At 42.7% G+C, this 27,876-nt stretch overlaps 2 protein-coding genes across 4 annotated transcripts in view; both read right to left on the reverse strand.

Moving 5' to 3' along the window:
• Positions 1-27,876, reverse strand: part of LOC146868591 (ER degradation-enhancing alpha-mannosidase-like protein 3) — a 276,166-nt gene that overhangs the window by 229,509 nt on the left and 18,781 nt on the right. For all 3 annotated transcript variants that reach the window (XM_085611786.1, XM_085611769.1, XM_085611776.1), the window contains exon 2: positions 3,602-3,647. In XM_085611786.1, coding sequence (XP_085467912.1) covers positions 3,602-3,631 — 30 coding nt within the window. In that variant the 5' untranslated portion in view covers positions 3,632-3,647. The remainder of the gene's footprint in view (positions 1-3,601; positions 3,648-27,876) is intronic.
• Positions 1-27,876, reverse strand: part of LOC146868592 (uncharacterized) — an 895,771-nt gene that overhangs the window by 28,170 nt on the left and 839,725 nt on the right. The window lies entirely within an intron of this gene.

Consider the following 27,876-nt stretch of genomic DNA (forward strand, 5'->3'; position numbering starts at 1 on the left):
ATGCCATACATTGATAGCGATTGAAGGCTGATATGGTTTTATTTCAATAAGAGTATGAGCTCCACAAAGATACGACACCCAAGCCCACCAAGTATGGTAAGATAAAAGATGAAAAGATTTCCATTCCGCAAGTATAATTTTAACTTCAATGGATACAAGCAAATCTAATAACTCCAAATCTGTATTATCAAGAGGTAAAGCGGGAACTACAGCCCTTGGACCCACCATAATCATATGAAGAGAAAGAGTTATAGGTGTATTAAAGATTAAAGACAAATGTTTTTGTATAGGGCCCCATAAGGATTCTAATAGTGTGCATTCAAAGAATATATGTTGATGGGTACCTAGTTCTGAATTGCAATTCTAGCATAGATCACTATCTCATAATTTCAGTTTGTGTAAGCGAGCAGGAGTCCAATGTAGGAGATTCATTGTGAAGAAATTAGATTGAATCATTGAAGAAGCACTTTTGTTACACAGGGATAATTTCCCAATCAACTGCCAGGTATGCTGAGAAATAGGTTTAATAATATTGTTTTCAAAATGGTGAGACCATTAAATACAAGTAATTGTGGATTGTGAGGACCCTGGAGCAGATAAAAAATTATAAATTTTGGAAGCAATATGGCCTGAGAGTAGCCACATAGAAAGAAGGGATATGATAACCGGATCCGCAGAAAGGATTACTTTACTTGACTTTTAGTTTCAAGAAAGTTTAGAAATCCAGGTTACAGAGACTATATTCTTTGGCCAGGGAAGATGGTCATGATTAGTATCATAGAGGTCCTCCACTAAGCCGATACCCTTAGCAGCCCACTGAGAAGGGGTTGTAAGTTCAAAGTAAGTAGCGAGTTTAGGATTAAGCCATAACGATGTCCATCTTGATTTATGAATGGGTTTCGAATGTTTAATATCAAGATATTTCAAAGCACTAACCGTATCTGACATTTTAGTTTAAGGATGGTCATCGCGTAATGATGCATGACCAATCTATATATCATAATGGCTGATGCACTTACAACCCAGGAGAATGGTCTCTGAAGGTTGTAGGGGTGTCCTGCTCATGCAGGGGCACCCTCACACTTGGAACCGATCACCCTGCCGTCAGGATTGAAAGGCCTGCCTTAGGGGTGATTTATAGGTGTTAAGTGTAGTGACCTCAGATTTAAGGAAACTTATTTTGGTTGTAAGTGGTGCTAGCACTGGCTCCAATGGCAGGCCTGTAGGCACAGTTTGAGTGGTCTCTCATGGGTGGCATAATACATGCTGCAGCCTATGGGAGACTCCTGGTGTACCTATGCCCTGGGTACCTTAGTACCATATACTAGGGACTTACATGGGTACAACAGTAGCCAATTGGGAAGGTACTAGAGTACTTAATGTCCAATTTAGGGAGGAAGCACAGTCACTGGGGTCCTGGTTAGCAGGATCCCAGTCAGACTACTCAGAAAACAGAACAACACCAGCAAAAAGTGCGGGTAACCATGAAAGCAGATGCTACTTTCCTACAAGGGGTTACTAAAAAAAAAAAACTAACTGTTTAAAATAAATGGTGATGCATACATTTTTCTCTCACTTAGGATGTTGCCTTGACAAGAAAGCCAGCCACTTATTTGTAAAGAGAAACTCTGCGTAATATGTAGTCTGCGACAGACAGCTGAAGCGGCACCCTAAGGCCACACCTATGGGTGCAATAAAGGCTTAAAAAATGTGTACTGGGATTATCTGTTCACCATACTAAATAAAAGTATTTTTGGTGGAAACATATGCAACAGCAAAGAACTCATATCATAGGTTTAAAGCAATGCAACATCACAGATGATGGCTCTACATTATGAGAAGCAAAGTAATAATTTTGTGCCTACAGAAGAAGACACAGTGAAAGTAAAAGTACCTTTTCTGTTGCTGAACTGAAGGGGCAACAAGGGTCTTTGGGGGCCAATTACCAGCTACAACTGATGAGCTTAGTTTTTCAGTACTACACACGTGAAAGAAGGCATATGCGGACCTCAGCTGGATTGTTGTAAAAAGGATGCAGTTGGGAAACTAGGCTATATAATGTTTGGGGAAGCTGGTTGCTGAATGGCTGCCAGAAGGGTATGTGAAACATATGGTAGCTACTTCAGCCTCTAGAAGATCACTAAAAGGGAAGATGAGAGCTGGGATCATATGAAGGTTTGAAATGGAAATCCAGTGCACAGAAAACAGTATCAGCCTGAGGAGTGGGAATATCAATCAAGCCATCTTTTTAAAGGTTTGGGCCAAGGCTTTGAGTTCATTGGGATTCTGAATACAGTTATCAGCCATCTATCAACTCATCTATCTATTAGAATATTTAAACCACCATCCGGGTTGGAATTTTTCCTCCGGTCTTAACACAGTACCATAGAAAAGGTGTGCTTTTAGTGATTTTTTTTTTTAAGCTAGTGAGTTGGGCAAATACATTGGGGCTTCTGGAAGAGCATTCCAGCATGCTGGTCTTTGAGATGAAAAAGGTTCTACCATCTTTTCATTTCAGCTTGAACCTACAAGTGATTCAGTGGTTTATCATTTAGACAGGCGAGGTTTCGAGGGCAAATGTTAAGAGGTATGCTGGAAGAATTTTGGGGCAAGGTTGATAATACACTTTAACATCCAGCAGCCAAGGTGGAAGCTAATGCTTTACTTCACTATCAATTGAAGATGTGATCTTTGAGTAGGCCTAGCTTGATCCCTCTTGCTGAAGCCTGCATGTGGCTTTCTCTGCTCCAGTGTGCAACTGGCTGATCTGGATAGCTGATAAGCTAGCACTAGACAACCTTGAATTAAATACTGCCCAAATAACCAAGAGCATATGTGCAGTTGACAGCAGTAGCAGGATAAGCCAGTTAAGCCTATTTGAGAGCCACATTAGCATCCAAAGTAATACCTAGATTGTTAAAAAGGAGTGAGTAGGATCTGTCCTTTGACCGAAGAGCTCTGGAGAAGGGATGAGCTACAGATTTTTTTAATGAAGTATAGAAACAGCAACTCCCCTACCAGTTTGCCTGTCATAAACTAAAACAAAGAAATATAGAGCAACCAAGTTGGAAGTGGCTACTGTACTTTTGAGTGCTAGCCAGGAATCAACCTGGCAGCAGGCCGGTTGAATTCTTGCTGATGTTTTACTGCACAGGGTATGTTTTACAGATGGTCCTGCAGAGACTGAAGACTTAAAGCAGAGGTGTGATAAGGAGAACAGAGCATGTGAAAGTAAACTAAGCACCCAACTTGTATTACTTTTTTCCACTAACTTTAATTGCAATAAAATCAGAATCATTGGTAGAAAGCAATCAACTTGCATCATTAGCGGGTTGTTATTGCTATTATTATCATCATTGTGTTTTGCTAACAACGAACGCTGCATTTCACTGTGGTAACAAGACCACTGTACACTGTGGATATTATCAGGTCATTAATAATTCATTACACACAACTTTTTTGATGATATTTCTCTTTAATCCGACCAGGCTTCGAGCTCTGCACGTGAAATATGGCCGCGGTTACTATCATGTTTGTTTAACGTTCCACATTTTGCTTTGGACTCTTGATTAAAGATAATAATAAGATGAGTATAGCTCACCATGTAACTGCCGTAGGCATGATCGAACATTTCTAAGACCTGATTCCTAGAAAAGAAATAAAAGGAAACAATTACAAGCATGTATGCAGACATTTAAGCATATATACATTTATCTGTGCCCTACGAAGTGGGATTTTGTATAAACAAATATACTCAAGCAAAGTGTTTTATTCCAAAGGCTGGCACCAAAAAAAAAAGAAAATTCCCTTGGGTAAAAATTTCGCACCCACGTCCTTCAATCACACTACAATACATATATTGTATTCATACTATCAAAGTGCTAATTTATGAGAACACTGTGAAAACAGTCACATCAATTTCCAAAAACTCTTATCAAATATTGTTATAAAAATCATCTATAAATTCATGTTTTATTTGTTTACAGCATAAAAACCACAGAAAGACAAATATCAAAACCGAAATAAACATTAAAATCAAGCCAGTACATTAATCTTTAGATGAATGCATATCCACCAACGGATGTCACTGTACAATCATTAATTAATTTTTTATGTACAATCATTCGGTGGATTATGTCACTATTCTGTCAACGCGTTTTGATGGAAAAAATACTAGTCAACCACCTTCTACAGGACTTTAGAACTATGTTATCTTCCACAAAAAAATTTAAAAGCATATACTGTAAGAACTAAAGAAATCTTGCAATATATAAATCTGAATGAGGCTCGTAAAAATCTAATCTCTCATGCGACAATTTGGTAATTGAATGACTGTTTCTCTTCTCAAAGGGGCTTGAAAACAATTCTCAGCAAATGCATCACAAATAATAACACAAGCACCTCTCGTGGGTTAACTCCTTTTGTACCATCAGTGAGTTGAAGATCGAACAAATGGCATTCGAATTTTAGATCGTGATACGAGTGAGGGCAATGAAATAAGACAACAGTGGCTCTGGATGGAGGCTTTTCTTTTTTTCATCATTAAGCAGAGAACGAGCTGGAGATCCAAACAGGAGTAATTTTTATATGACAAATATAGCCCACCAATCGTTCCCTGTATTATTTGTGGGGTATTTGCTAAAAGGTGTTTTCCAATTCTTTTGAGGAGAGAAACAAAGTCATTCAATTACCTTATCGTTCCATGAGAGTTTAGATATGTTCAAGCCTCATTCGATTTTTATTTACTGCAATATTTCTTAGTTAATCTTAACAGTATGCGATTTCGAAAAACAATTTGGACAAATATAGAGTTCAAAAGTCCTAAAGAAGGTGGTTTCCACCGAAAGGCGTCTAACAATAGTGACATAAACCATCATCGCTGAATGATTATATATGAAAAATGAATTCATAATTGTACATTGACATCAATTGGTGGATGAGAATTAGTTTAAAGGCTAATGTAATAGTTTAATTATTAATGTTTCTTCCTGTTTGTGATATTTGTTTTTGTTGTTGTTTTTACGGTGTAAACGTAACAAAAAATGGATAGATGATTTTTAGAATAAGAAATATTTAATAAGAAATTTTAGAAAATTCTGTGGTTTTCACAGTGTTCTAATAATATATATATCTTTGAAGTATGAATTAAATAGGTGTGTGGTAGTGCGATTGAATGAAGTGAGGACGAAATCTTTACCCAGGGGAATTTATTTTAGTCTTCATGGTCTGAGGGGTTACTCTCATTTAATGTTTGAGATTATACCAAAGGCTGGCCAATTCCAGTATTATTAATCTGAACAATCTCGATATTATACAATTAAATGGGTGATAACTAAATTCATCATTTATAGCTCTTAAAAACGACAGACTTGTGATACAAAGCTCTACATAAAAATTACCATCATTAATATTTTGAGAGTTCTGGGTATCAGGAGTATATAATAAGCACATCATATATATATATATATATATATATATATCCATATCCACCACAAACTCCTCTAGACTGAAGACGCAGAGGCCCTGCGGGGAATCCTATGGAAGCTCTTTATTGGTAAAACGGCATAACGCATTTCGGCCATGACAGCCTTCATCAGATGCCTCAATGTTCAGAATGCTGGCACACCCACGCTTTAAAATGTCCTGCAGCCTTCCCATTGGTGGGAATCCGCTCCACCCCAGATCATGTGTCCGTACACCACCTTGTTGCACGTAGGAACTGCAAGTCCCAGAGTTCTCCTTTCCAGGTAAGTGCTACATGGGGAATTTTCTTGTTGGTATGGACACACACACACACACACACATTTGATTTTGCAAATATGTGTGCACATATGCATAAATATACAACTAGTTAAAAACTAAAACATGGTTAATATGCAAAAACTAAACTAGACAGGAAAAGTAAAGCCTGCAGTGTCAAACAACTTTAACCCTTTGAGAAAGTGGACTTACTTCTATCCTTACTAACATTACGAGTATTGCAAAAACAACAGTGCTCATATGTACCTTAACATGTACGGTTACATTTTACGATTACATTTCTATGTCTGTGTGTTATTAAGTTAGCATTAAGTCCACTACAAGCCTAGTGTGCGTGCAAAGTTAAATAGTTTTTCTTGTGCGCTGCAGCAATTTTTTTCGTATTGTACAACTGCAGATTTCCACAGTATTTCAAAACTGCTCCTCTCTGGCGTTCCTTCCAGCCTGTACCTGTAAGAGGTGAAGCGGTGTGAAGTACGGCAGAACATCAGTACCCCGCCTCCCTCCCCAGACATATGGAGCCCTCCAGGGATGGAACTTAAGGAAAGGACAGAATGTCCTCTAATTCTCTATTAAGAGAATACTTCCACAACTAAGGGAAAGTATCCCAAAAGGTTTCTAGAAGGGATCCAAAAAAAGACACCGTTGGTCCTGACAAAAGCCATCGACCAATACGGGCGCAAAGCAAGCTGAAACATATTTACCCGATTTTGGATGTGAGAAACGCCATATACTTCTCGATTCAACTCTCCTTTTCTTTTAAATAATAACACTACCCACTTTTTAATTAATAAATAATTCACATATTTGTTGAAGTAGGAGGTATTTTAAGCATATTTTTCACACCATGGATCCAAGATAGTCTCCAATATGAGAGACAATTCCTCCTGGTGGAGGATAGACCCAATGATGTGACGATAAGTTAATAAGTATGGCAGCAGAAAACATGCCCCCCAGCATAACAGTACTGTTGAGGATCTCACAAAACGTTTGGAGTTAGTCCCCCTTTATGATACTCTTACTGATTTTTTTATTAGGTCTTTTCACATTCATCCTTGTGAGAATAGCCTGGCACCTTAGTATTAGTTAGTTTCATACTCAAGTCACATGTTCATGCTTCCATTTATTTGTATTAAGAAAAACTATTTAAATTTGACAAACAAATGCATGGATTTTAGTAACACATACTCCAACTGACTTAGGGTGGAAGCTCTGGTCTGTTGAAACGGCAATAGCCTTGCATTATTTTTCCTCGCATATTGGCTATTTGGCATTCAACTCGCGTTAGACTTTGTAGGCTATCTTAAGTTTTGTCTTCCTCCTTTACACCCTTAAACGCTCTTATGAGTAAAAAGACACAAATTGTTTCATTCAGGAGTTAATTTATTATTACATCAGTAACCAGCATCAGTAATGCTCCTGGCCAGATAGGTCTTCAAGGCTGTTGGAGTTGCCAGGCTGTTCCACAGATGGATTTGTATGTGCAAAACACACAAAGACAGTGTCGCACAGTTGTCTTATATAACAAAATGTGCATGCAGTCATAAGTACAAAATGTATTAGTGTATGTCACTGACAACTGAAATAGGACCCATAAATAGTCATTTTCACAGGATCTCACAGCGACCGGTTTAGCTCTGTATCAGATAGTTCCTACTACGCACAATTCCCCACGTTGTTTGGTAGAAGTGATGTCTCTGGCTGGATTAAGACAATCACTGATATTCAGATATTATAAACATGGTAGGATATGAAAACTCTGGTAAGCTAAAGGCTCTGTGATTGCTTAATGCTAACATTTACGGTCCTGTTTGCTTTAGGTCTGGCTTCATAGCGTTAGCCGTCTGCATTGCCTACAGTTTACAATACAATGAAATTGGGTAGTCAGTCAACCCCCTTCAGTTGGGTTCCCCTCTACAATCATTCCTTTGAGAATTTGTCAATCATCTTGGATCAGGTCAGAGGCAAATTTCGTCTTCATTGTCATTCCACTTTCAAGGGAGTACTTCAGTTGCAATGCACAAGACAATGCATGGCTATTTGAAGCAAGGACTTTTTTCTTCAAAGAAGAAGCCTCATTGAGAAAATGGCTTTCCACTCTAAAAGCAACACATTCCATGGCATAAACAATGGATTGTTTTAGTGATGTAATGTTTTTCAACATAAAAGAAAGCTAAAACAAAAAATAAGAAATACACAATTGTATTGAAAATGAAGCCCTGATGCATATATTTGCATTTTACCAGGCATCTGTAAGCCAAGGCGACTGCAACAGCTTTAATGCTTGTTTTGTTTTCTTCTGCTTGAACAGACCTCTTGAATGCGTTCGCAACACAGCCATCCCACCTGGAGGTGAAAGCTGCTCGTCAGTCATTATAAGCCTTTAATTCTAAGCAGTCTTATCCAAGTTTATTGCTGGAGTGATAATGTTCAGTCAGTTTCATTCAACCGTTGATTTGATGTTGGTCTTCCTCCATTCTGTGGATATGTGCAATGCTTGTTGTTTTGTTTTTAATTGGTATCAGCACTTGAAAATTGTGCGAGTGTCTAAGTGTTCAGCTTCCGACAGCTCCAATACCTTATTCAATGTGTAGACTACTGCAGTCATTGCTACCTCAAACTTTCTCTAATGACTAAATCCACCATTCCCTGAAATAAGTTGTGAATGACATGCCATTGTATGCTAACCTTAGAAACATTACAAACACTCACTGTATGCTGAGAAAATATGCCTAAGTATCTTCACGATGCTCCCATCAAATGTACTTCTCAGCTTCAACCTTCTACAGCATGGGTACTCACAAGCTTTCTCTCGGGGGCCAAATTTAAAGTGTGGTTTGTGGCTGAGGGCCGCACCGGTGGGGGCGGGGTCATTAGGGGGCGGGGCTAGAGGGGGGGGGGGTGGGAAATCACTGCCGTTTCAAAATATTACTAGACAATGCTGTATTTCCAAAGCAGATGTAACTACATGCAGCACATGTTTATAACTTATTTTTATTAGCAGACAATAGCAATCTTAACCCCTTCAGCGCTGCGGGAATTCCTCCGCGGTGCTGAAGGGTTCGAGCGCGGGCGGGCCCATGACGGAACGGTTCCGTCATGAGCACAGCGCAACCGATGCTCATGACGGAACCGTTCCGTCATGGGCATGGAAGGGGTTAAGTGGTATTCTCAATGTGTTTACATTTTATAATCATGGCTAGTAACAGTGTTTTCAATATTTATTATAACACAGCAGCACCTCACTAATATTACTGCAAGTAAGGTCTGTGACACCACTCCCATTTCTCATATGTGAGTTTCTGTTTTGATCTAACATTATTACAATGGCATGTGAGACGGGTGGGGAGAAAGAGAGATGATACTCACAGCCGGCATTCCTACCACCCTTCCACCCAGACTCAATGCTTTTCTATTGTATTGAATAACGCACGACTTGTTGATAGAAAATACTCTGCATAATCCAACGGTCTGAAGAGTAGAAATGCAGCAGCAGGGCAGGACACGTCACCATCATCATAAAGCTCCCTTCAGCTGCCAACCTTACATCACTTAGAATGCCCATACGACGTCACCTATTATTACATAACAACAATCGTAACCTAAGCATCAAGCCCACAGTATTTTCTGTTTATTATCTGCAAGCCTCTGTATCTTAGCTACTGTAATACAGCTTGTGAACAAGTTGAAGCCTCTTTGCTAAACAAATATGGACTTTTAAGATGTTAGCATCCTTTCTTGCCAAGTTGCCAGGAACTCTCCCAGAGGACGGAAGGATAATTCAGCTGATGTGGTAAGGTTGGGGCAACCCCAGTAGTCGCCTCATTCACCGGCCTATGAATTCTGTGAAATATTGGTGTCTCGGTCCCCTCACTACAGACGTTCTGCTTGGGCGGGGCGGGGGGTCGTCATCATTTTGCATATGCCGCTGGTAAGGCCCTCACTGGGTGGCACTCATGCAAGCTGCTACGGATCCGATTTGACACTTGAAAGACTATGACGCAGGCCTATATTAAACATCAACAATCAGGATCCCCATTTGAACCCCTAAATGTCACTGGTACCAAAGACACGTCCAATTTCTCACATACACTGCCCTTTCCAATTTCAAAATGTAATTCTCGTTTCTACTGAATACTATAGCCTTATAGCCCGCCGTAGCAGGCTATACCGGCTATTAAAGGCCCGCTGCAGCGTTAAAGGCCCGAGCCGAAGGCGAGGGACTTTAACAAAAGCAGCTGGACTTTAATAGCGGTATAGCCCTGCTACGAAGGGCTATAAGGCTATTAGAACATACTGCCACTAGAGGGCAGAATGTTCCAACAAATTAAACAAAGGCTTCTCGAAGCTCGAGGGGATTTAAATCCCCTCGAGCTTCGAGAGGCTTTTGTAAAATATTGGAATGTTGCTCTGCGGGCCTTTACCGGCCCGTAGAAGCACGGAGCACTCCATTGTCTACAATGGAGTGATGCACATTCCAATGTTCTAATAATCATTTGAAGCAAATAATGACAAGAAACTCCCTAATGATCACAAGAGATCACTAAGATGGCTGTGTGACACATCCATTCCAGCAACCTGACTCCTGCAGGTAAATAAAAAACTCCCACTCTGCCGCCTACAACAAGACAGCACCGCTGGACAGCAAAAGACATCCTGTAAGCAGGGTCACTGTGACTTTAAGCACAACTATTGCCAAGGGGCTCAGCTTCAGAAACTCGCGAACCAGCCACAGCCCCGGAGAGATCACACAGAGGGGGGAGGGGGCAAGCTTCAGAGGAGGACAGCGCGGGTCATGACGAGTGATTTTTTTATTTATTTAATGACTTTTAATATAGCGCGGACTTTACCCGAAGGTGTCAGAGCACTTCACAATAGGAACAGTAATGTTACATAAGGAGAAAATTACAAATGGGCATGTTACAAAAGCAAACGTTACATTACATGAGGCAAGAGCGACAATTGTGCATGTATCAAAAGCAAACAAAATACAAAAGGTAGCCAACGATACCTTACAAAAGGAAAAAGTGACATGTGCATGTTACAATATATGATAATACTTAATAATAATAATAGTGGTGATAAATTCAACCTAATAGGCAACAATGTCTGTGACCCATAGTACTGCCCGCGGTTACACTTACCTGCAGCTAAACTAGTAACGCTGAAGGTTTTCCGGCTGCAGTGAAGATTCTCTGGGGCTGCGGGGACGTCGACGTCGTCACCACGGACACAGGAAGCTTCTTAAAATGTCCTTTAAAAGTCAGCTGTAAAAGCGCTTGTTACAGCTGACTTTTAAAGGGCCTGTGCTTCGCGACAGGTGCCGGGTGTGACGTCTCAGAGGCTCAGGCCAATCAGAGGCAAGCATAAGCAGAGAAGATGGTTGCAGGAGCAAACGTTGTGAATACGTATTGAATACGTATTCACACTGATGCTCCGGCGGCCATCATCTCGGTTTAAACTTTCCAGGAAGGACTCGTATGGCAACAAGGTCCACGGGCCCCCAATGAAGGCCGGGCGGGCCGCCAGCGGCCCGCGGGCCGTACTAGGAGTACCCGTATTCTACAGTATTAGCCACATTTCAGGAATTGGAGAAAGTACTTGCAATCTGATAATACTGCTGCACACATTTTTAAATGAAGATCCTTCCATAAGCACTACGTTCGCCAATACTTACAATGTCCTCGTATGCGAAAGACAAAACTGAGCAAGAGATGCAAATCTATAATGTTTGTTAAACTGTTTATTCAACATTTTGTCCTCTGGCTATTGTCTGAGGGAAATGAGGCTCTGAATTTAGTTAGAGCACCATTAAGTGGCACTTTGTGGAACGGAAAAGAGGGTGCATCAATTTGTAGTAAAGTGGACAATCTACTGGCACAGAAGTGCAAAGATTTGGTGGCCACTCAGGCTCTAGTTGCTAGCAAATTTGGTGCTTCACTTGTCCTTCTTCCAGTTCTCAAGAAACTACATCAAAATGTGAAAGCATTTTAAAATACAAATAAGTACATAAAGGGTTAGTAAGAAGTTCAATTCACTACAATGTCCTTCTTCAATGACCCATTGAGATTAGCTTAGTTTGAATGGTTAGGACTTCTTCACACTGTACTGCCATCATAGGCACTCAGCTGTTGAGGAATACTAAGCCCTTTTTATAGAGCTCAGTTTTTAAATATGCTTTCACAAAGCCCCCCAAAAAAAGCATTGCGAAATTTTGAAAGTGCTAATGCATGCAAAGTCATGCAAAAATTATGCATGTACCTGTTAACACATTCAAGCCAGATGTACTGACTTTGTCAAAACATGTTGGCATTTCTTGCATATTCGTGGTCGGTCATCACTGTCGATGTTACTGAGAATATTGTGAAGGAACTGCTCCAGGCTCCTTGTGAAGAGGGAGTTGTTGTTAATCTAGCACCGAACAGGCTTCCACTGAGAACCTGTAATTTAATATGTTCTTGTAATAGTATGAGATACTGTATTACCAAATGATGACAAGGGATCACTTGCAATACTGACACTGCTAGACATGTCATCAAAATGTTGATTTGGTGGAAAACATTCAGGTGGCTACAAGCAGGTCACAACAAGATGGTTCCAGTCAGGTTTCCTTCAATAGACATGTGGGGATAGTAGACCTATCTTGGTGTCCTGATGACGTGAAGACACAGTCGCTTGTATCAAGGGCCAGAAGTTCAGCTTCCACCGTGCTTATGGGTTTAGCCATGTTGCCAGGTTCAATATAGCAAATGTACCTATGTTTTAATACAGGGAAAGGTACCTCTAGGACTGGATTATCTAGTAAAAAGGAAAGCAGCAACCCTTTCAAGCTCATTATGTTTACGAGCCTGCGGTTACTTTTATGGATAAGACAAAATAAGACGAACATGAAATATGCAATTGTGGATGCTGATAAGAATGCAGTCAGAAAGAGCAACAGTAGTTACATTGCTGCAAACAATGTTGCCCCTTTTTCCCCCTAAGAACAACCCCAGGCCAGTCTGTATAAATCTCAACCAATTAGCTTAGTTTCTTGGGTCTCTACTCTCGACTCCAGAAAAAGAAAGATTCTATGTCAGATTTAAAACTCATGTTTTGCAATCACATCAGTCCTACTGCTTTAAGTGGTAGGCTACCGATTTTTCAGTGGCTACAACTTTTTGAATCCATGCTATCATCCCATCACTTTTGATGGGGGCAGAGCAGGCTGGCCATTTCAATCTCAGGGCTAGTGAAAAATGGAGGTAAAGGCTGGCTGAGGCTGGCACCCAATTATTAGACTTTCTGTTACAACATGGCAACGTGTGGAGCCAATTTGGGGCAGGCCAAAAGGTTGTGGCTTCTACTTCAGAATGACAGGTGAATGATTAGTGTGACACATGGAGTTTCAAATCTGTGGATGAAATTAGTGTAGACTGCAACTACAACCATCTTTCATTAGAGAGAAACATGCACCCCACGGCTGGCTAAAGTGGGTGCTGGGGACAAACCTAGCAGATCACGGTCCTTGAGAAGATCTGGTCATTTCAGGCACCAGCCTCTGCACTGCAACCCCTGCACAGTGTGTGGCGCGTGGAGGTAATCTGAGCCAACTTGTGCTGCCATACAGAGTGTTGGTGGGTGAGGGCATGTCAGGTGAAGTGAGAAGGGCACAGGCTGGGAAACAAGCCCTTGGAGGCTTTCTTAACTGGCAAAGCGATGAGAGAACCTACAGCTGCAGTAATGCCTGTACAAAGAGGCGAAAAAGAAAGGAGGGGTCAACTGTACCAGGTAGGGGGGTGACTGGCTTAATGAAGGGATAGGGGTATCATCCTGCAGAGGGGAAACACAGCACACCAAGGAATCATGTGGAATTCAGTTTAATGCAAGTGGCAGCATGCGGTGCCAACTGGTCTATGCAGGGCATCCAGGTTACTAAGAGGGCAATCAATCAATTATAATAATTGGATTTTCTGCAAAGGCAATAAGCCACTTTAACATGGAGGAGGCAGTGGCGGGTATTGCCTGAGTGAAAACAAGTGGCAGGACTGTGACGGCACTCAATCGGGCGTATCGGGGGGGAGGGGTGTACCCCCTGCAAACTGGAACAAGCATTACGCGAGTTGGGGCTATTGGCATTGTAAATGACAATGCCTTTTATTTATGTTTTGGTTTTTAAAATATAAATAAAAGGCATTGTCATTTACAAAGCCAATAGCTCAAACTTGTGTAAATGCGAGACCTATGGCACTGCAAATGCTTGTTTACACTGGTTATGTGGTTTGCACTTTCAATATAGTGAAGTTTGTGTAAAAATTACATTTGTTTTGCATTTTGGGTGGAGCAAAAGGGGACACACATACCATCACACCACTGAAAACCTCTCAAACAAAATCAGTCATGACATTTTTTTAATAATGCATATGCCGCAATTCAATAAACTACATACAAATGAAATGTAGACGGAACTAAAGAAATTGCATACGATTTGTCTGTTACCCCTGTACTTATAATGTTGACCTTTTCCTCAGGGAGCAGTTTCTTTAATCTTTCAACGCTGCTTGAACCCATATTTATGTGGTCACATTTCACTGGGCAAGGATAGAAAATAGATACTTTTTGAAGTCCCCTGTTCCTTGAGTATGACTCACGTAATGTTAAACTGAACGGATTTGTTGGATTCACCCAGGGCATGTTTTTTTTTTTTCTACTTTAAGTGCAGACAGACTCCATCCCTGTGTGACAGTTGTCTGCTCCTCATCTGTCTTTTGGGAATGAGCTGTTCACACAGCAAGAGCGCGCGGCAGCAGTGAACCTCTTTGATCGCATGCAAACCCTTGTCTCGTCATGCTGCAGGGGTCCCAGAGACAAAGTGAGCACATTGATGCAATTGCTTTTGAGTAGCTGTCCATCACAAAACACTCCATCCAATTTGAGTGTGTTGCAGAGCAGGAACATCATTTTAAAATAAACCGAGCATGGTGTCCCTGATGCGGGCACCGCGCTCGGTATTACATTTAAAAAAAATAATAAAATAAACCGAGCGTGGTGAAGCGGGTGCCGAGCTCAATATTAAATTTTTTTTAAAACTAAAAACTGAGCGCGGTGTCCCTGAAGCGGGCACCGCGCTCTGTATTAAAGTTTGAAATAAAAAAGAAAAACAGCAAACAAAATGCTAATTAGGATAGGAAGCAGCCGCCATTATCGAATCTGGCACCCCGTGCATGCGGTGTCCCTTAATGAAGTAAATAGTTCTCAGAACTGGTAATGAAATCTCCCGAGTTAGGAGACAGTAAAAGATCAAGTCCTCATGGGCGGTACCAAATGGAGACAGGGCAGTTACAAGGAGCGACTAACAAGCCTCATAATGAATCAGAAGCCAACGTTTACAAGGACAATCACACCAGCCAATGAAAAGTATGGGCAGAGAGTGGGAGAGTGGGTGAGGCTTACACAGCATACTCAAATACTGCATGCCTCGTAGAGCGCGCAGTGCATGCGTGCTGCTGCTAGGCTCGACTTAAAAACGAAAGGCATTCACACGTATAAGTAATGGTTTAATTACTCCATCACTTCAAAAGGCAGGCAAAAGTGCTCTCCTATGAGCAGGAATCTTCAGTGTGCTCTTCACAATCCCTAGAAAATATAACTTTAGAATTTTGGGTCGTGAAGTGATATTTAATTGTTGTTACTCTTGTCCAGGGTAACTAGCCAGACAGTAACTCGTGCTCAGCTGGTTTCCAGCTTTTCTCCCCCCTCCATCATACACACATGTAATATATATTTGTTTTTAGGTCAAGACGTTTGTCACGATGTTACCCGACTCACAGGCTAAAGTCATGTCTGCATGCAGTATCATGTAATTTCTTTTGATGTGTTCATTTTGCTGATTAGTCATTTTGAAACCTATTAATCCTGCTTCTTTTTAGTCACAAAATGCATTCAAGTATATTCAGAAGACAAAATCAGCGGTACGCCCCACCACGACCTCAAGATTAGCACATTTAGAACTGCGTAGGTACTCCTTTGCATAGCTGATTTATTGCAAAAAAAAAAAAAAAAAAAAATCCTCTGGCTTTGTAGCAGAGACTTGACGTACACAAGCTCCATCTCAGGAAATAATACTTGGTCTGCTCGTGTCCTAATTTTACACGTATACAAAAAGTAGTAAACCACAACACATTTACAATCTGGGCATTCCCAAATCGTTTACTTTTGTCAAAAAAAAAAAAGTAAGAGTTGACACTCTCAACATTGTTCGGGGCTTAGGAGGAGGTGTTTTGGTAAAATAGATTTTCCATTAGGAATAGGAATAGAAATAAAATAGTGCAGATGGGCACATATTACATTAAAGCATGTAGGAATATCAATTTGTTGTGTCTGGATTTGTGAAACTTTTTACAAATGCGAATACACAGGGAAGCAGAGACAGTGTTAGCTTCCTAAAAGCACTCTTGGATTTCTGGGATTCTATGGAAGTTAGAATGTCATGCAAATCATAGACAACCTACAAGTAGAAATTTCTGGCTTTGCTCTACATGTTTTTATTACATCAGGCCCATTGGTGTCCTCCACACGATAAGCTACGGCACCTCTGTAAGATCAATAAAACTTCTTCAGGATACTATGCCCTGATGTATTGATCCGCACAAGGGCATTATTAGCTATTGCCACCAGTGAATTCACCAACACATCGACCAAGAACAAATAGGGACACTCTTCTTCTCTTGAGGGGAATTCCAGTCACCAGAATATTCAGATTCCCAAAGCAATTTTCAGATGCTATTGTTGATTGCAGTACGAGCCAAATTGCTCCTGTATTATTACTTTTTACATTTCGAGTAGTTTTCCGATTTCGAAAAAAAATCAAGCGAGTGTTCCTACAAAGACTCCAAATGTTCTCATAAACATCTTGTGCGGTCTGCAAAAATACTTTTTTGGTATGCTATAGCATGAGTTTTAAGAAGGAAAGTGAGGTGATTTAGCACGCAATTAAAAAAAAAAATACAAAATGAGTCTCTTTGCTCCATTCCTCTTTCACTGCAACCGACTCACCCTCCCTTTACCCCTCTTCCATCACCTCCTCCCTCTCCAGCCAAAAACTAGAGAAAAATCACTCTCTGCAACGGATAGCAAGCAGCAAATATCAAAACACTTTGGGACAGATACACTATGCCACTTGCATGTGTAAATTCAACTTACATCCTCAAATGCTTTTCTACGAGTACAAATCCACACCTACAATTTAGAAACAAATGCCCGTACAATTATACAGGATTTATTCCCATTCACTTTTTCAATATATTTTTTATTATAGAACAAAATCCATAGAAGGGAAAAGAACCTAAAATGAATAAAGCAACAAAACAAAAAAGCAAAAAACAGGGGGTAAACAAAGGGAAGATATAACAGAGTGCCATCACGACATACGAAATATGAGCAGCGTCATGGAAATAACATCATAAGAAAAATCCATTGTCTTGGCCAGCCAACGTCTCACCCATCCACGGCTCAAGTGGATCCCAGATCTTACTCAACCTCGGTCTGCGAACATCATTCTCTAACGGACATTTCCAGAAAAACAGGTATTAAGGCATTCCCGCCACCACCTCCAAGAACATGGGGCTGAACTTGTGAGGCAGGTGCATGCCCCAAACAATCCGGCCAGAGAATTTCAAACAAAATAAAGACCCACCACATTTTGAGGGATAAGAGGTGAATGTGGCAGCATGATCAATGCTGAGTCACGGATAGATGCGAGATACTTTTGACTTTCCAGAAAACAAAAACCCAATATTCACGTAGGACAGGGCAGGTAGCAAATATTTGGACCGCCTTGGCCACCTCCACCCCACAGCGGAAGCAGCAATCATCTGCCCTAAGCTTCATTGCCCGGAGATGGTGGGGGGGGTTCGTAAAACTCATTAATACATTTCATATGATGGACCTTAATATGTGATACATTTAGGACGATCTGTGCAAGAGGATTGCGGAGCCTTATATCCTCAACCATTACTACAGTGTCCAAGAACCTACTCCATGTATCTGCCCTCAGTGGAAAGGGATCAGCCCAATGATCTACGTCAGCTGAAAAGATTAATTTATAGCCCAGACTAATTATTCCCCCCTTACAGAAGCACTGGTTACCAAATCTGAGAGTATTTTGGAAACTGATCTCGTCTCTATCGAGACCAGAGATAAAATGTTGGATTTGCAAATACTGAAAAAACAACTGCGATTGACACCGAGAGGTAAATTGGGGTTAAATCCGAAATACGTATATTGATTAAAGGTGGTAGTGCCAGGAAACACTTTTAAGGTCTTGAATCGGGTCCTTTTAAAGTAGACTGTATCGATCATGCCAGTACCAGGGACAAGTGAATCCCCTAATTGAAAGTTATCCGCAAACATGCAGCCCCCCCACCCCCCACCCCCCAAAAGCCCACGACCAGACAGAGTCAAGATAAGAAAGAAGCAAGATAGTAAAACTACAGAACAGGGAGGGAAAACCCGTCTTTATTTTTGGGCAGTTGCAAGAACTGTATCTTACAGTGAGGCTTCTTATAGCTCCAGATAAACTTCTGACAATACTCTTTCTTATTAAAGAAGGCTATAGAGAGAAAAAGAAGGATACAGCCAAAGAGATACAGAACCTAGGGAGAATGACCATTTTAATAGGATTTCACCTGCCAATCAAGCCAAGGTGCAAGCGATTCCAATTACTGAAAAACATTAACTGTACGCTGATAAATTTCAGTGATATGTTCCATTTGGGCCGACAGTTCTATCCTCAGATAAGTGGCAGAATGTACCCATTGCTTATCCTGGACAGGAGTGATAACATTAGACAGAAATTGTGTCTTATCATGGTAGAGCTTATATCCTAAAACTGCGCCATACACCTGTGCAACCTCTTCTACCGCCTTTATAGCCCATCAATTGTGTGTCTTTTGCTTTCTCGCCCTAAGTGTGCCAGGTATGCCCAGACGTGGATCCTGGGCTCACTGTGCCACTAGAATCAAGCTATTCTGGCTGAAGAGGGGTGCTACCCCGAAACCGGTCCTAGGATGCTTGTTTCCGGTCCAGGGAGGACCTGGCTTGGCAGTTCGGGCTGGACTGTTCCAATGAGGCACAGGGTCAAGACTGATTTGCATATGGCCAGGTCTAAACTGGGGTGGCATGGTGTGCAAAAGAATGATGGATTTAACCCCGATCTCTTGACTGGGGGTGAATGTTTTGATTTGTTCTGCATTCTGTCCATCAATTGTGTGTCTGTTGCTTTATAGCCCTAGCGGGGAAGGGGTTAGGACTGCTGCATCGGCAGCATATGCTAGAACCTTCACCTCAAAACTATGCATAAAAGGGGACGGATATCCTCTGCCATTCTAAGAGCTTGGATGTAGGGCTCGATATATAGAGCAAACAGCTGAGGGGAAAGAGGACAACCCTGCCTAGTTCCCCGCGACTTATCAATGGGGTCAGACGGAGATCCCAAACAATGGATCCTTGTTTTCAGGCCAACATATAGTTGGTGAACTCTAGATATAAAGCAAGTGCCAAATCCCACAGACTCCATGACCACGCAGATTCAGAACCAAGAAACTCGATCAAAGGCCTTCTCCGCATTGAGCATAGTCATACCAACTGAGCCCCCATCAGCAGAGGTGGCCTCCAACGCTGTAATGACCGCAAAGATTTATCGCGTCCAGGAATGAACCATATCAACGAGCCCTGAAATTACCACCGATAGCTGGTTAGCCAAGATGCGGCTGTAGATCTCAGTATCCGCATTGATGAAAGAGATCAGGCAATATGAGCCACAAGGGGTAGAGTCTTTCCCTTTTTCAGGGAGGATGACAATATCGGTCTTGCACCAGGACCAAAGGGCCCTACAGAGTACGTTAAAAGCATTAAACATATCCTGTAGGACAGGGGTTAAAGTGTGCAAGAAGATCCCATAAAATTCTAGAAAAATGTGATCGGGACCAGAGGGCTTTCCCTTAGCTATGGAGTTAATAGCAGCATCTACCTCGGTCAAAGTTATGGGCTCTTCTAAGTTAGACTGCTTGGCGTGATTCAACTTATAATAAAAATGCCGCCAAATAAATTGACGCACTGCCTCAGTAGAGGCAAAACAATCCTCTCGATAGAACTCCTGAATAAACCGCCGGAGGCCTCTTTGATACCTGCTGGGTCTACAATGAGCTCCCCCTTTTCGTTACTGATCTGCAGAATAGTTTTCATACTAGTAATGTCCTTAACTCTAAAAGGATAGCAACCAACCCAGCTCTTTATTGTTTACGAAGCTTGACAGTTGCCGTGCTCAGCACTTTTTGGCCACCTAATCCCAGATGCACTTCCAAAGAGAAGCCTGCATGACAGCCAGCTGCTCTACGAGAGATTCGTCCACAGCAACCCTGGGCAATTATACTCCGCTCCAACCTAGTCTCCAAGGTGCTATGGGTCGAGTGTATTTTAGTCACCTCCAGTATGGCTGCCCTCGGTTGATAGGCCGCGAATTGCAGCATTTGTCCCCGACAGAAAGCTTTGAGGGTGTTCTAGACAACCGCTTCCCCCAGAGCTCCAGGCTAAAATGACCCTGGGTCTGGTACGTGGAGTCTATTTTCAGTGATAATGTAACGTTAAAGACCCCACAGATGACAAAAGGCGAAGGCCAGAGATAGAGCTCGACCTACAGAATGGCTGATGGAAGGTGATTATTCGGTCCGTAGATTCCACAGATAATACTTCATATAACATCCTTCTAAATAGTTGCGAAAATCCACCAGCCACCAGTGTCGGCCATTTGCTGTCTCGAGCCAATAGCGCAACATCTCTCTGAGCGGAGGTAAAACAAGAAGTACATAAGACTCTGTAGCTCCCAGCTCCTTTAACAGTGTGATTTCTGCGGTGGACAGATGCATCTCCTGAAGGCATGCGATTTAAGGCTTGAGAGAATATAATGATATCAACAAAAGGTTATGCTGTTCCTCTAGAGCAGGGGTCTTCAAACTGTGGGGCGCGACCCCCAGGGGGGCCGTGGAGTGATGCAAAGGGGGTCGCGCCTTCCCAGTCACACTTCTGCCCAGGCCCAAGGGCTTCAGCCCCCCCCCCCCCCCTTCCCCCGTCCTGTGTCTCAGCCCGGGCTGTGGCAGTGAAACTTGAGCTGCTGGGGGCTCAGCTGGGCAGTGTCTGGATTCCTATCTCCGGCACCCCCGTGTTTTTTCACAGGTCTTTAAAGACCATTTAACATGCCTTTGTAAACTGGTTACAGAGGCTTAGGTTTTTTTGCTGGTTCCAGTACCCCCTGGGTCCCCACTGTGCCTATTCCATACATTTGGATTTTACATACACTGCCGTAGTGTGAGAAAGCATTTCATGGAAAGGAATACAAAGTTGGCTTCCTGGGGGCGCCGTGTGTGAAAGTTTATTGTGCTTTTGAAGCACCTGCTGCAGCGTTTCTTTCCCCGGCAATTGCCAGGCCTCACATAAATGTCAAGATAACTTGTGTGATTAATTATCTTCCTGGAGAGAGATCAGAAGGTTGTATAGTTGAGGTTTTGACTTGGGTGATGTTAGTGCAGAGGGTTAATATGCCTGCTGCAAAGAACGTGTACCAAGTAGATTACAGAGTGCATATGATGTGAAGAGATCAGCAGGTTACTGCTTTTAAGGGAAACATCCTTTTGTTACTTGCAATTTATAACTTAAAGTCCTAATAGAGAATAGTGAGCTATTAACTTTCATCCTAGAACAGCATACACACTACAAAGAATACATTATTAGGCCATTGATTAATGTTGCAAAAAGGGTTAATTTGGCTAGAAATCAATTCTTATTAAAGGAAACTCCCAACTATGCTGTTTCTTTTTCGACTCTGAGTTTGTGCTTCTCCACACCAAGCACTCTTAACTATACTGCCTACCAGTATGGATGACATGTGACTCCTATACTTTTAGTCCTTTGGCTTATGTAACATTTCCTATACACTGATTTACACACTTATGATTGATTGTCTCTGTGTAATGTGTGTGTGATGCAAAGTGCTCGGACACCCTACACTGGTATGAGTGGCACTATATAACTAATTCAATGCATCTGAGAGTGTGGGGTTATGGAGACTTGGTCACTGTTAAAGGGTGCTAGTGAGAGAATCTGTGGTGGGGGTGGTCATTGTGGGGGGCACCAACAAACATGGTCGCACAGGGCACCACCAGCACTAAAGCTGGCCCTGGGAAGTATGCACAGATAAGCGCTGAAAATACCGCTTTAGGTGACTGTTTTTTTTTGTACCGACTGGGCCACCAAAATAATCTGCTGGCAACCCTAACCATAGGACTGGAAGTTTGTTGCAGGATCAGCACATTATTCATTTCCTTCACCCTCGATCCCCGATTAATGCCGCAATAGTTTAACTTGGATCTTAAAGTCTACGCCCCCGTCAATAACATGCTGAGTTACTTCATGGGTCTGGGAATGCACCCTGCATTCAGACAACTCATTCCTCATTCTCGCCCTTCATTGTCACGCTCACCTTGCACTCACAGTGATCACAATGCACTCACACTGATCACCATGCACTTGCACCATTCACCCACTCACCTTGCACTCACAGTGATCACAATGCACTCACACTCATCACCATGCACTTGCACCATTCACCCGCTCACCTTGCACTCACAGTGATCACTCTGCTCTCAAAATGCACTTGTCCTGCTCACACTATACCTCAAACTGCAGTCACACGAGTACACTACTCATCCTGCACTCATGTGACACTTCACTCACCTGTCCCCCTCACTACTCAATATGCAACTCACTCAAACAAGCCCATCAGTAATCATACATTCATTCATCCCATTCTGAACTTGCATCCGCACCCAAAATGAGAGAGGACAGCAAGGGAGTGAGAGAATTTGATTGAAGAGGTCAGGGATGAGGAGAAATTTGAATTGCCGAAGAGAAGTGTGGACACGCAAGAAGTGAGTGTGATCCAAAGGTGAGGGCTTCTGTTAGAACAAAGGGGAGATGTGAAAGAGGAATGGGGGGACTGGAGAGGTGTAAGATACAAATAGACAAAAATTTGAATGAAGAGACGAGGTGAATGAGAAGTGCTGAGGGGCACGGGAGGTGACAGGGCCAGAGAGGCCATGAGATAAATGTGAGAGACTGTTAGAGATGAGGGCAGTGAAAGGACAGAATGGCAAGAGGTGATTAAAGGTGAAGTGAGAGGTTGAATGGGGAGAGTTCAGAAGTTGTAAAAAGGGGTGAAAGAAAATGACCTGCAAAGTGAGAGAGGGATCCGGGGTTAGGAGAGGAGAGAGGGATGGAAGGGAGGGGGTGAGAGGAAAGCTGCATGGGTAAACGGCTTAACTCTACACAAAACCGCCAGGGTTTTAAGGGACCCCTGCTTCTCCCGACCAGGGCCAGGTGAGCTTCTAATGTGGCAGCACGTATTGCTGCAGAGTGGAAGGCCCTTCACAAACATTGACTTGAAATCTTTCTGATGATAATTGCTGTATTTTGGATATAAATGGGTACTGATTGGGTGAAATCTTTCCTCAGCGTTACTGTGTGTAACAAATATCAAAATAATGAAGCAATGCTATCCCAAAATACGCGGCATCACATAACCTTATTTACATTTTCATCCCACGCAATTTAGTCAACAGGTTTAGACATTTTTGTCAAGAGGGGGTCCTTACGCCTCAAAATGTTGACAGGGGGGTCTCGGCATCCAAAAGTTTGAAGACCTCTGCTCTAGAGTGAGAGACAGAATGCAGGGAACCCGCACTTCACCTGAAGGCTTTTGGATAAAATATCTCCGTTAAAGTGCCCCTATTAGAGGGAGCCCGTCGGGTATTGCACTGCCGACCAGACAAGGAGCAGCCTGATGATGAAGCATGACACCCGACAGGGTGTGTGAGGGCATTACAATCCAATATAATGGATTCCCAACCTTGACCCTGCCAGGTCAGGTTGGTTCATAATTTCCTGCATTCTGTCTCTCACTCTAGAGGAACAGCATAACATTTTGTTGATATCACTGTCCTTGGGCCTTTATGCTGGACCTGTCTAAAAGCCCACAGTCCCTTCTTTGTTAATTGAGAGAATATAATTCTTCCCAGGTTATTTTACGCTTATGAGGTGCCTTAACCCGTTGATGTTCCAGGAGAGGATATGCAGCTGCAGACCAAGGCCCCTATTGGCACCAGACACGATCACTGGGTGCCAAAAACCATGAGCTTCCCCAGAATAAATAATCGATCGGCCGCTGCTTCCCCAAAGCCCCAAAAGTTGATTACCACCATTATTCCCGGACAACTTCCTCTTCTCCAATTTTCACACTCAACCCTTACCAACCATTCCAACAGGGAAGCAAACCCACATGCCCAAACTTTTCCCAAAAAGACTCGCGAGCCCCCCAAATCCCAATCCACCCAAAAATGGAGCCCAACCGCCACCCCTGCATTATGCCCTAATGAAAGGAACATCACCCACCACGCTCAGGACATCAGCTAAAGGGCTCGTGGCTGCAGTCAGCTCCGGAACCGAAACCCCCTACCAGTGCATTCTTAACCAGAAAAGTAACAAAACCTCCACCAGTGATCCACACATTCTTTTTGCTTATATGAGATACCGTCCAATCCCCCAGGGAGAGGCCCACCCGAGTTGGGTCCCTGACAACAGACCACTACAATGACTGCCGGAAACAGCAGTACATGGGCTGCTCTACTTATGAGGAAGAAAACAAAAACAGGAGAAGAAAGGAGAAAAGAAGAAGCTGTGAGTCTGCCTCGACTGGCTCGTCAGTCTCCAGGCATGGAGCCGGCTGTTGCTGTTTTCCTAAATACGTTTGGTACGACCTTGCCTGCTGTGGACACCGCGGGTACTGTGGGGGCAGGGTGGGGTTGGGTTTCCCTGTGCTAGAAAATGTTAGACTATTTTATTGCCCTCCTCCCTCCCCCAGCTGCCACTAAGATCAATTGGAATAATGAAGCACCTCTGGAGGCTTCTCTGCAGACTATGGCCCTTCCCCTCATGACGACCCCAGTTTATTGCAGCCATCGGGGAATACCCTCCTGCTCCAAAACCCTCAATACCATGTTGGAGGGGATATGTATTTTGGACCCTGAGGCTCCCTCTCCCGAGTCGACCGTTGCTACTTTGGCTCAACAGGAAGTGGCCGACAGGGATGCTGTTCCAACAAAGACGGTCCACCAGCCCGAATCAGGAAACATACAGGTTCACATTGTACAATGTTACACACAAAAGAGCCACGCGAGTGAAAAATCTATAAAGATTTTCAATCAGTGGGAGGTCCTGCTCTAAGCATGATAGTCTGCTGTACAATCCACCAGTATGTACTATTAAATGATGTACACCAGTTGAGTCTTTATTAAAAATGATAACGGTTAAATAAATAAATGATATTCAATCAGCACATTATGCACCATGCTCACGTTACGTCAGCCTAGTATTGGACATACACAAAAATGTGACAGGATGGCCTCACACACCACTAGGTGACATGTTTCATCAAAGGGATCCCCTCGCTCTTCAAAAACCCCGTTTGATGAAGAGCAGTCCCACACCCTGTAGTCAGGGAGGCACTTCTACCAAACTATGGATGTGTGAAAATAAAGAAAAAACAATGCGGTACAGCAACATGACCTTTATATTGGATGGGGTACCACTTGGTATTAAAAGTATAGTGTGGGGGGAAAAGGGGTACTAGTACCCCTAGTCAGACCTTATGTTCCCCATCATTGGGAGGAAGGAGCTGAGAGCAGTAGGTGACTGAATGAGGAATGCACCTTGATGTATGTGTGACTACAGGGGTTCCTGAGCCCTCCTTCATGGGGCCCATATGACCTAATTTTGGGGTACTTAGGAACCAGAGAACATATGGTGGCGACAACTGTCTGACCGCCTAACAGTGGCATATTCCTCGTTTCGTCCTGACGAATGCCATGGACTTTTTTCAGCCAATAGGCAGAAAAAGGTTGACAGTTTTTGTGGTGATGGGGTACAAGTTCCCCCTTCTCCCCAAAACTAGATTTTTAATACCAAGAGGTAACCCATCCAATATAAAAGGTCATACTGGTGTACCACATTGGTTTTTACTTTATTTTCACAGATCCATAGATAACACAAGCAGTTCTATACTGCAGCATGGAAACAGAGGTTTTAATTGTTTTCTTATTACATATCGCAGCGAGGAGCTGGTAGCTGTTTGGATTTTTTTCCTTTGTCTTAGAAAAAATCCAAACAGTGTCTGAAGATTCTAGCACCTAGAGAAATCTACCAAACCCAGACATCTCTGAATACAAGACACCAGGAAGAGGCCTGGGTGGTGTAACTTCAGTGGATAGCACCACATTTTTCTTACCCAGAATAGGGTACTGCTTGTAACAGAAGTGTGAGAACATAGAGTGGTACGTCCTTTGTCGTTTGCCTTCCGTTCTGGAGTTTTGTGTCACAGAAAAGTGTAAAACTGTCATTTGCTTTATCCATACTTTGATATTTGTAAGGGATTCTGGACAATAAATTGTGTCAGGATTCATGCTAGTAGCATCACTGTGGATTCCCAAGTGACTCTAGTTTTCTGAAATGCCTAGAGTAGGTAGGCTCCCTTGTGTACCAGCTAACCTCCGGACTCCAATACTGCAGACACCCCCATTGGAATCTCCCTCATCAAAAAAATTGCTGCTGTCTTACATGTAGATACCTGTTCAATTACAAGAAAATGCAAAGTCCCAAGTTTCATACCTGTGAGAACCTTGAACCCATAGATTGCCCGTACATGTGTGATGCCCCCATGCTCAGGAGACCCGGATGAACAAAGCCGAGTTTCAAGCTTTAGCAGGGATATGTTCCTGCGCAAAGGAGATGAGAGGGTATGATCCTGTTTTGGGAAATAAAATGCTAAACATCTAACAAACATCATATTCAGCACAATCTCCCATCTAGGAAGTCAACTTTAGGGAGGTCTGGCACCCAGTGATCTAAAAATATACGGTAGTGATAGGTTTCCATACAGGCCAGGAATAACAGATACCAAAAGGTAGGTAGGTAGGCAGCTGAATTAGCAGTTTGATGGCACTTGCTTTCCAAACTTTAAAAAATGACCTGCACCCAGTTACGGTCTATAGGTATTCTGAGCCTATATAAACAAGCATTGGCAGAGCCAATAGGTCTCGCCTTTGGGACCTTATACGTTTTTAGGCATGCAACACATTATCCTGGGTGCTACAACATCTATGAACATCAGAATGCTAGGCAAAAATTTTTGAATGGTGAACCACCCCCCGTCAAACACACACACATGACCTTATTCGTGCCATTTGCAGCCCACATCAGATACGGCTGAAAGGTATTCGGCAGTCACAGGGGGCTGTGAATAATAGTGTTAATAAGTGAGTTAGGTTCACACGTGCTTGATTTGGAGCAGCAAGTGGGTGTGAGTAAATGATGAGTAAGGGTGGGAGACAAAACCTGTCAACAACCTAAGCAGACTGGCGGGATTTGGTAATTAAAAAGTGGGGGTAATCCCCCGCCCACATTGTGATTAAGGTTAGACCCGCCCGCATTGCTTGCAATCGTCATACGAAATCACAAGTGCTGGCATGTTAACCATGTGAATAGTTTTAACCACACTTCTAAAGGTAACTTCAAGGGTTAACCAGCACTACGAAGCAGCCCAGGCGCGCACAAGTAAAAGCGGCATGAAGTGCCCACTATGTCCTCAAGTGCTGATGCGAGGGTTCCTTGTACGGTGCTGACTACCTTTAGAAAACCAGTAACGACCGGTCTAAGCGTGTCAAAATGCGCATTTTTTTGTGGTACTAAATCATGACGAATGCCAGCCCGCTATCTCCATATATGATTTTAACCCCCGCTGCTAAGTCATTCCTGGGGTGAGCGGCAATGATGCTAAGGATAAAGGTGAGCGACATAGCCCCAAGCGCACACACTTGGGTATTTCAAAGGAGTACCCACTAGGTTTACGGCCCAAAGTATAAAGCATGTGCCTCCCACTCGCCCCTGCATGATTCAGGTAAACAATAAAAGAAACCCGAATGGCGGCATACCGTATCCGTAGCGGCGGTGAACGTCCTCGAAAGCGTCCCCTAG

This window comes from Triturus cristatus, chromosome 1_2 (assembly GCF_964204655.1).
Source record: "Triturus cristatus chromosome 1_2, aTriCri1.1, whole genome shotgun sequence".
Classification (NCBI taxonomy): Eukaryota; Metazoa; Chordata; class Amphibia; order Caudata; family Salamandridae; genus Triturus; species Triturus cristatus.